The sequence below is a fragment of the Morchella sextelata genome (assembly GCF_020137385.1).
Source record: "Morchella sextelata strain SCLS chromosome Unknown scls_22, whole genome shotgun sequence".
NCBI lineage: Eukaryota > Fungi > Ascomycota > Pezizomycetes > Pezizales > Morchellaceae > Morchella > Morchella sextelata.
In genome coordinates this window covers 576890-586758 of record NW_025408637.1, presented here as the reverse complement: position 1 = coordinate 586758, position 9869 = coordinate 576890, and the positions used below count along the sequence as shown (strand labels likewise).

Here is a 9869-nt window from a genome sequence, read left to right as displayed (position 1 = left end):
TATGGGGACATAAACGGCTTAATCTATTTGAGTGCACATCTATCGCCATGGGTGCTTTAGAGCTTCTCACACGGGCCATAGGCAACACCAGCGAATTCGATAGTTCCCGGTACAAACGCCTTATTATAGAACACATCAGAAACGCGCTCAGGCATGTCAACAAATATCTTAATATTGAGTTATATTCTAGGGATACCGCGGCTGACCTCCGTCTACTATCATATGTTCTGCATGAACATCGACGATTTGATGACGCTGAGGCTTTTCATCTTCACTAACTAAAACGTGTGGAAGCTTATATTGCGATCGTGTACCCGTCGAATGGCCTCTCTGCGCCTCTCTATGGAGAGGAATCAGGTCACATTTCTTTAGAGGGGATTAAAAAACACCCAAAACTACTTCACGTCGCATATAACTCGCTGTATGGTCTCTGTAGAGCCTTGGCAGCTCAGGGTCGGTATGAGGAGGCTAAAGCTTTCGAGTCACGGTGGATAGAAATCATGCGACATCTGCCGGGGCTCGTTGCTGATTGCGCAACGTTGCGCTTTATTTGCTCGACAGATTTAGAAGAGATTAAATCGATGCGGTGGGGTAAAGAGGAACTACAACTGTGTATTGTTATCTGCCTCCATGTCCAGATCTCAACCCCCCCCCCCCTTTCTCCCGACCTGCGTCGCCCCTCTCCACTGGACCCGCTCTCCACCCCAGGGAAGTCCTCCTGCCAACATGCCATTTACCGCAGCTCGTATGTGCCCAATTACCAGACGCACGCTCCCACACACCACCCCCCCTCATCTCGTGCCTCCCCCGGCAGCGACCCAGCACCCGCTAACACCGTCCTGCTGCTCGATCGCGTATTAGCTAACCTCCTCAAATACCCACTCCTACCTACTTGAGATGTTAAACCCGCGTGATGATGGTAAGTGCTGCAGAATCTCATCAAGTCAACACCTAAGCTACCCTCAACTCCCTAAACGCCAACGCGTCCTTCGCGACCACCCTGTGCCCAGCAGCACAACACCTCTCAAAGCGCCGGCGTTGCCGTCCCTCGCAGAGCTGCAGTTATATCCATTGTGTGTCTGGAGAATTCGGTTCTTTGTCGCGCAAAGGATTGCTGTGGTTGTTGTCAGGTGCGGGGTAGCAGCGAACGAGGGTTTGAAGCTGGTGAGGGGCTCTCGGGTAGCGAAGTGGGGTGATGAGGCTTGAGACTGTGGCGGTGGCCGTGAGCAGGGTTAGGGGACCAAACGAAGGAACGAAAAATCATAACTGGGAGCACCTCCCATCCTCCAAAAAATCCTACCAGGTTACAGGATCTCCATATCCCGCCGCGTAACCTGGAGAGTAGAATAATAAGGAAAGGACCAAGGATGAGGCTGAGAGACGCGGGCAGAGCATTATCTTGGCACTAGGCTACCATTACAGGGGTCCCCCAGTGCCTCATTACTGCGCTAACGCCTCGAGATCACTCAGGGTTAGGGTTGGTAGTACTGGCAAACCGGACAATGTTTCTCATAGAGCTTTACCAGATTTTGTTACCGCCTGCAAGGATATTATCTTGGATCGAAACATAGCATATCTATGAGGATTGAAATTGGGGAGATAGCGTGCAAGTATTTGGTTTACAAAACTAATCGATAGAGCATAGACCATTCATTTGTGTTGAATACTAACAAGACGTCTAGATTTCCTAACCCCAATAGTCATGCTGTCCACTGCCGCCGCTGAGACCAAGCAATAGCATGTAATTATATACACGAATCTAAAGCTACGAGCCATTCGAAAGCGATTTATCAGCAAAAGCTGTAAGCAATGTAAGTATCTCTGAATGTTGTCCCTCTTCCCCCCAAATCATTGCTTTATAATTCGCAATGTCAAACGCTGACTCGTCATGAGAATTTTTTATCGCGACATCAATCCCCTCAGTTCCAAGCAATGATTGAACAACTTCCTTGTGTCCTTGCGTTACCGCCATGATCAACGCTGTTTCTCCCGCCTTGTTTAGATGATTGATGTTGCCTTTACCATGATCGAGGAGAATATCGACGGTCTCTTTGCTGCCACTATAAGCAGCCGCCTGAAATACCATTTCCCCGTCTTCATCCATGTCTGGAATTTCGATACCGGGTTCGTATTTCTCTAGCAGCAGTTTTACCACCTCGGGCACACCTGTTTCAGCTGCCACTAAGAGTGGCGTGGATCCATGCCTTGTTAGAGCCTTGGGGTCCACATCGTCATATGAAAGTAGTCTGCGGATGAGATTCTGATCTCCGGTGCTTGCTGCAAGATGTAGAGGGGTCCAACCATTGATCTTTGAAATGTTCCTTTTAACACCTCTATCAAGAAGAAGATTCGCTACCTCCGGATGCCGGTGGGATATTGCAAGTGTCAATGCAGTTTCGCCCCTCATGTTCGCATAATCGATTTCACACCGGTGCGGATTAAGTAGGGAACGCATAATCTCTACGTTGCCACCGATTGCCGCAAGTAATAGTACTGTATCCCCGTCCTCATCCTTGTGGTCAAGTACTTCCTTATCATCGTAATCTTCGAGAAGCATCTGAAAGATCTCGTTTTTTCCATCCAAAGCAGCTGCTAAAAGTCCCTTTGTGCTGTCCATACCAGCGCCTTTCGTGTGAAGCAGCTTTAAGATCTGCCAGTGCTTAGCTGCAGAGGCTATATGTAAGGCCGTGAGTCCTTCGCGGTTGGGAACATTCGGATCGTATTTGCGTTGATCAAGGAGCAATTTTACAATATCTTCATTGCCTCCAATGGTCGCTCGCATTAGAACATCATTTCCTTCTTCATCCCTGACTTCGAGTTTGTCATCGCTATTTAGTTCAAGTAGGCTCTTGAATAACGAAAAAGGACCGTTTTGAGCTAGGGAAAGCATGACCGAACCATAGGATTCAAAACCTTCGATATCGGCGTTGCTCTCGCAAAGGAGCCTGATGATTTCTGTGTGACCACCTTTGATAGCTCCTTCCAAAGCAGTCAACCCCCCCTTATTGACGTATTTGAGATCGGAGCAACGCTTGTCAAGTAATAATAACTTAACAACTTCTGTCTGGCCATGGATTGAAGCAAGTAGCAAAAGGTTATTACCATCTTCATCTTTGAAGTCTGTTTCATCTTCCGTGATAAACTTGCGAAGTAAATCTCCAATGATGTCTGAATAACCACCTTCGGTTGCTGACTTCAGTGGTGTGGTTTCTGCGTCATTTGTGGTCTTGAAGTCAACGTCTTTACGCTGCAGAATCTCCTTTACCACCTCTTGCATTCCTCGATAGGATGCAAGTCTGAGCGGGGTGCATCCGCAATTATCTCTAGTGTTCACGTCCGCACCTTTCTCGAGAAGAAGTTTCACTATCTCCGAATATCCACACCACGCTGCAAGTGCTAGTGGGGTAAAGCCATCTTCATCTTTGAATTCGAGATGCTGTTGCAGGACCTTGTCACTTCCTAGCATGGCCTCAATTATCTTCGTGTACCCGTTCCAGGCCGCATATGAGAGCGCTGTGAAGCCGTACTGGCTTTTCACTCCGAGATCTAGTCCCTCTTCCTTCAACAGAATTTTCACGAGGTTAAGGTTGTTTATCTCGACAGTTTTCATAAGTGGTGTCCGATTCAGGTCATCCGTACAATTGATATCAAGCTGCAAATCACTGGTGATCTTAAGCGTCATCTTTGATCCGGCAGGATCTATTGACTGCTCCGCCGAGCCTTCCCGACGTTGATAACGGTGTGCAGCGAGCTGAAGGAAAGTCTCCACAAATCCTTCAAATCCTAAGCGAGTAGCGAGTAATAATGCGGTGTCACCCTCCTCGTTCTTTTGATTCAGCTCGAGTGAATCCTGAGCAAGAAGATGTTTCATAATGAAGATATTCCCGGTGGAAGCAACGATGAGCAAAGGATTATCCCCATTCTGGTCTCTAAGGTTCACTTCGCACATTTTTGTCCCCAGCAGACGCTGTACGATAGATTCATTACCAAGTAATGAAGCATGAAACAGAGCCGTCCTCCCTTGTGAATCTGCAGCATTGACGTCGAAAGACGGATGAAGGTCTGAGCGTCTAACAGATTCATATTTCTCAACGGTTGTAGTGCCTTCGACATTTGAGGCTTGATCAACTTCTGTACCCGCGGCGTTGCTTATTTTAATAGTATCTATTAATCGATTGAGAAAATCGTCGAGGCCATTCTGGATGCAGTAATGTGCTAGGGCCTGCCCGCTGGAGTTATGACAATTCGGATCCGCGCCGTCAGCAAGAAGTGCCTTGAAAACATCGTAAAGCTGATAGAGGCAAGCTGTCCACAGAGGGCTGATTGGCCGATTCTCCTTTCCGGTGAGAACGCTGTGGGTCATGCGTATTTGTATAGCCCAACGGCAATATTGCTCGTTGTTGATATTCAGAAATCCCTTCCAAAGATCATTTAACGCGTCGCTTCGTTTTTGTGTCTGTCTTAGGTACTCCGCCCAATTAAAGACAGCGTAAGCCCGCAGCTGAGGTGCAGGACAATCTAGTGCTTGGTGTTTCTGGTATTCATCGCTCATGAGAACCTGGAGACAGAGTTCTGCAATCCAAGACCTGACCTCATCAGGCTTCCAATGGTCATAATTACTAGGGGTTTGTAGGTACTGCTTCAATGAACCATGCGGTAAATGGATGACCCTCGTCTCTTGGTCAAAGAAGACAAGATTCCGGCATATCTCGAGAAGGCGGGATAGCTCCAGCCCTCTGATACCTTCAAAGGCCTCAATTGTACTCGTTTTGATCTGTAAAGCCTGAATGACCGTGTCGGGAGAGCATTCGACGCATGAATATACAAGCCACTTAATTACTGCCATTGCAGCATCATGTTCGACTGTATTTTCGTTCTCCATCTTCTCCAATAGTTTTGTATAGGCTGCGCTTAACCCCTTAGGGAAGCTGGTAAGTGCCTGAATCATACCTTCAACCGTTGTTTCAAGACGTACGGCCTGCATCCTCAAACGAACCCACATGAACCTATGTAGGTTAGTTACGTTTGTAAGACACGCCATGTGAATTGTTATTTCGTATACTTACACACCGTTTGAATCCTTCTCCAGTCCTTCTATAATATCCTTTTCGCGTTGTTGTTTCACCAAGCTTTCTAGGTTTTTATCCTCTCGGCACATCTTTTGCACCTCAGATTTGATGTACAATCGAATATCGTTATCAGTACCTCTCGACTGGATGCAGAACGCTGACGGCAGACTGAGCACAGAACCGATATCACTCGTATCCTGACCAGTGATAAACATCCGCACATCCTTGCAAGATCTCACAAGGTCAGAAAGTATATCCAGAAGTTCTGTTCTACTATTGCTGCTACACTCGTCCAATGCATCTATCACGATGTATATTCGTCCGAAATTTTCCGATAGCTCCTTGATGATGTTGCAACAGTCACGTAAACTCGGTGGTCCCATTGACTTTGTTAGCGCTTCGTTTCGGAGATCGGTCAAAGATATGGGTAGCTTGTGCTCCACGGATCCGGGGTTCGAATAAGCTATACAAAGCTGTCTTAATATTGCTTGCAGAACTGTTTCCGGCTTGCATCGATTCGACTCATTGTAGCGACAGTAAAAGTACGCTACGGCGTGTCCCGTGCGCTTTTTTGATAATAAGGATTCGATTACTTTGGACCTATATCAGATGTTACTGAAGGGGAAACCAGTATGAAGATACATCTTTGTAACCTACGCTAACATTGTTTTTCCAGTCCCGGCTTGAGGTGTCGCGCTATTAGTCTCGCTCTTGTAACCACAAACACGGAATGGCTTTCACAACCCCATCGGTAACTTACAAGCACCGTGTAACCAAATAACGTTCGAGGCGGGCGTCGTCTTTAGCCATGCCTGATATGACGAGTGTTGATACAGCCAGTCTCCAACACCATCCAATTGATTATCTTTATGTGTTCTGTGTATATGTCCAAACGGAACAGCAGATACCCAATCAAGAGTTTCGTAAAACCTATCCTCTTATTAGGTTAGTATAGACTATATCTCACCATAGGGGCGAGAACTCTAACTCTCAACGGATTTCCACAAGTCCTTCAATTTTGACCCGAGCCGATCCACACCGTCCTCGATCCTTTTCATCCATGTTTTCATCTGTATGAGGTGCTCCTTAAGCACCTTATCCCTAGCCTGTTGATCTGTTGATAGATTTAGCATTTGTAACCTAAATAAGTTACGGGCTGAGATTACCAAATCGAGCCTTGGATGAAACTTTCAAAGATATTAGCTATATATGGGACCCAAGATAGAATATGGGTTTCGTACCCGCTTTCTCGGCCATATCTGCACTCGAGGCCACTTTTGCACTCCACGTTTTGACCTCTTCAAGAGCAGAGCTAAACTCCGCAGCAAGACTCTTGAAGATTTGTTCTAAAAAGGTCAGGCATTGAACAATCTTACGACATTGTGTGTTTACAAACCTGTCTTTCTTTGTTTAAGCTTTTTTTTGACGTATAAAAGATATTTCATCAAGCTGGCGTATTGGTCAACCAGGTCTCCCTTCAACATGTCAACACTATTATGTTCATAGTGGCAATATAACTGTTCGTAAATCTCTGAGCAGCACATGATCCCCCCAATGTACTCTAAACTGCTATCAATTAAGGCCATGTTGCGTTCAAATGATAATCCAATCTGTATGAATTCAGTATGATAATACAACACTTTACACGTTTTTAGCTTACCTCTATGAGTATTTGCAACGAACACCAGACTAGCCCTACTATCTCGGGGCTCTTCTGAACAGCTAACGTACCAATCGCAGAGTACCTTTCGATGTGCTCGAGGAATGTTGCGGCGTATATTTTCTGCTTTCCATCGCTATCTGTATATTGCCACCGGCCTTTGTCGAACTTCTCTTTTTGTGATTTTACCTCTCCCATTAGACTTGCAATTAGGTCAATATTTGATTCAAAGTCTGAATCAGAATCCCATTCAACTGCCTTATCCTTTTTTAGTTTCTCCAGCGCTTGGGACCAGGAAGCTGAATATCTATTGGATAGACTAGTCAGTAAATCTTTTATTAGGATGATCTGATGCGGTTTAATGATTACCTTTGATCATGCCCAGGAGCTCTAGGCACCTCCGGGATAGGATCTCTAGGCACCTCGTTCAGAAGATCTCTTGAGGTCTCAACCCCATTGTTCGCGTCAGGAACGCCAGGCAATTTTTCCACCTGACTAAGGTCGTTGATCGTAGACGAAAGCCTAGTACCCTCAGTCTCCGATGAAACGGAGCCTACTGTCTCAAGCTGCTCAGCTGGGTTGCGAGAGAGGTTCGGTGCTGTTTCGATTTCAGAGGCACTGTGCTGAGGTTCCTCTCTATTCCTAGAAAGATAATGTATCAGCAACTATCAATAGTGATGGTGGACAGTACGGTAACAGACACTGCTGGCTTTGGTAAGGTAGCTTGGTTACTTTCAAGTCCAGAGGACAGCGCCTCCGATGGCTTTTGACCGGCAATAAGCGGCCCATCATTTTCCTGATTGGATTGAGAGCTACATTTCCCCGGAGAGGTGTTTTTTGCTCGCGATTTTGAATTTGATCCCGGTTCCGTCGGTGGGTCCCTCCTCACAGTGCAATTCAATTTAGATAGGACTCGCCCCATGATGGTTATTGCTACGGTGGAGTGAATATGATGAAACAGCTGTTGTAAAATTTGGTAAATGCCGAATATGATGGAACCATTGCATGTTATATATATATATAAGGTGAAGGGGATCTAGCGTATGCCACCGTATCTACTATTTTTGTAAAGGAGAGGCTAGCGTATCACTGCGCGTGCCTAGTTATCCCTGTCAGTCAATCCGGAAGTGTGCTTGCCGATCCCACGCGCAGGGATGAGAAAATCGATCAATAAGGCATCTAAAGATCCAATGACAGTCCTTTCCGGGTTAATGGTTAGCAAAACTAATGATATATCACAAACGCCACCATCCTAATAGAGGCTTTCAGGCATAATAATCTGTCGGGGGCTGGCCCAAAGTGCTCATTTCCGTACGTCCGGAATGATATTATCCCACAGTACGTCAAAGCTGATATTCTTTTGTGGAGGCCAAATGCCGCGCTAGATGTTGGTCGAGATCAATTCTGGTCGAGTAGTTCGTAAGCATTGGTTAGCACCAGTAAAAATTTCAGCTCCAAGACTCATATAATGTTGTGTGAGCTGGTTGTGAGTACATCGCAACTCGATACGCCGGAACTCAATGCGCCGGAGCCCGAGTTGTCCCGTATATCATATTTCGGCAATATCATTTTACTACTAAGAATCAATTAATTTCCGATCCGGACCCTTTTACTCTTCCGTAGGAAATCTTTAAAATCTTAGAGAGCATTCCTTCCCCGGCCCTAGGGTGTCCCCTTACACGATATGACGGATGATATTCAATTTACACTCAAGTATAGTAGAGCTAGAGTTCGGTTGTCAGTGGCACTACATCCATGGGACAGGTGCATGTTTACTCTATCTATGGTGCGAGAGGGAGTGCGGGCGACTTCGAGAACCCTGTACGTACACACTAATTCAACCAATTCCTTCATTGGCTCTAGGAAGCAAACATTGAAGAGGCTTGAACTCGACTCCATGGCCGTCAGAGACAAGAAGATCTTACGCTGAACTTGTGTGGTTGACAGGGTTAACAATATCGCCCTCCAAGCCTTCTCGCAACATATTACTCAGTAGAGTTTCTTTCCCCTTAATGGTGACACAAGGTCAGGTCATACAACACCAAGAGATAAAATTACTTAACATCGGAACTTGGCCGCCTTGCTGCACTAGCATTTCACATTTCTTTTTGCCTTGTCATATTATGCAGAACTTGGTTGCACCGGCAATGATTATATATCAAGATTTAATTGACTGTATTCAATGACCAATTACGCAATGGTTCAAGAGCGGAAGGGTGTGCACTCTTTCTCCCGCTGCCAGACCTTGAGAGTCCTCCTCCATGCATATGTATGCACCCCTTGTAAGCACTACTCAATCCGCCATCTACCTGACAGAGATTCATACAGACTTTCAAGTACATAGTAGCGGGAGAGCCATTCCATGCGTAACCAGACTTCCGGGAAAGAGGGAATTAACTGGCCTCTCTTGGGGTGCTCATTCGAGCACTACTCGTAATTTCATAACGTTTCCGAACACGACCAATATTGCATACAATACAAAAAAGCGTCAAATCCACCTTTTTGTATGTCATGCAATATTGGTCGTGTTCGGAAACGTTATGAAATTACGAGTAGATACACATACAGAAGGTTTTTGTCGGAAGTGCCAAGCACACAATGTAGGTGGAGTATGCATGCAGGACTTGGCACTAGTTTAGAGTAGCGTAACCTTTCGCTTACCCTAAATGCCAGTAACTTCACGTCGATATGTCAGATTTCGGGATGCCAATACTCGGCTAGGCCTGACCTCCGGCATATCGAGTTGCTCCTGTACAAGGCTCTGGCATAAGGTGATCGGACGGTCAGGGTCCGCATTAAGGATCGGGTAGGACTCTGAGGGCGAAAAGTACAGAACAACCCCTTTTGGGCCGTTTGCAACAACAGGCCACACTGTTGCATCATGACATAGATAAAGATCAATGTACATAGGTGGAGTTTAATTCAAGTTTTTGACGAGAAAAGTTAAATTAGTAGGTATCAAGCCTTGCCCGCGTATCAATGAGGATAATATTTGATAACTTTCAGGTAGTATAAAAGAATAGCAATTCCACCCGTAATCCGAGTCCTTCAACTTCACGACCCATTATGGAATATAAAACCACTCCTCCACAATCAAAACCTTTAGCACTTCAGGTTAAACTCTCAAATAGTCTTCGTTC

At 45.8% G+C, this 9869-nt stretch overlaps 1 protein-coding gene across 1 annotated transcript; it reads right to left on the bottom strand.

Moving 5' to 3' along the window:
• Window positions 1-1765: 1765 nt before the first annotated feature.
• Window positions 1766-7651, bottom strand: H6S33_007080 (uncharacterized protein; the record flags this gene model as incomplete). The annotated part of the gene is made up of 9 exons (XM_044838423.1): window positions 1766-5006; window positions 5067-5532; window positions 5830-6006; window positions 6058-6183; window positions 6236-6256; window positions 6311-6415; window positions 6801-7036; window positions 7099-7371; window positions 7431-7651. 9 exons carry the CDS (start codon window positions 7649-7651, stop codon window positions 1766-1768), a joined length of 4866 nt encoding a protein of 1621 aa, XP_044689244.1.
• Between the last annotated feature and the right edge of the window lie 2218 nt (window positions 7652-9869).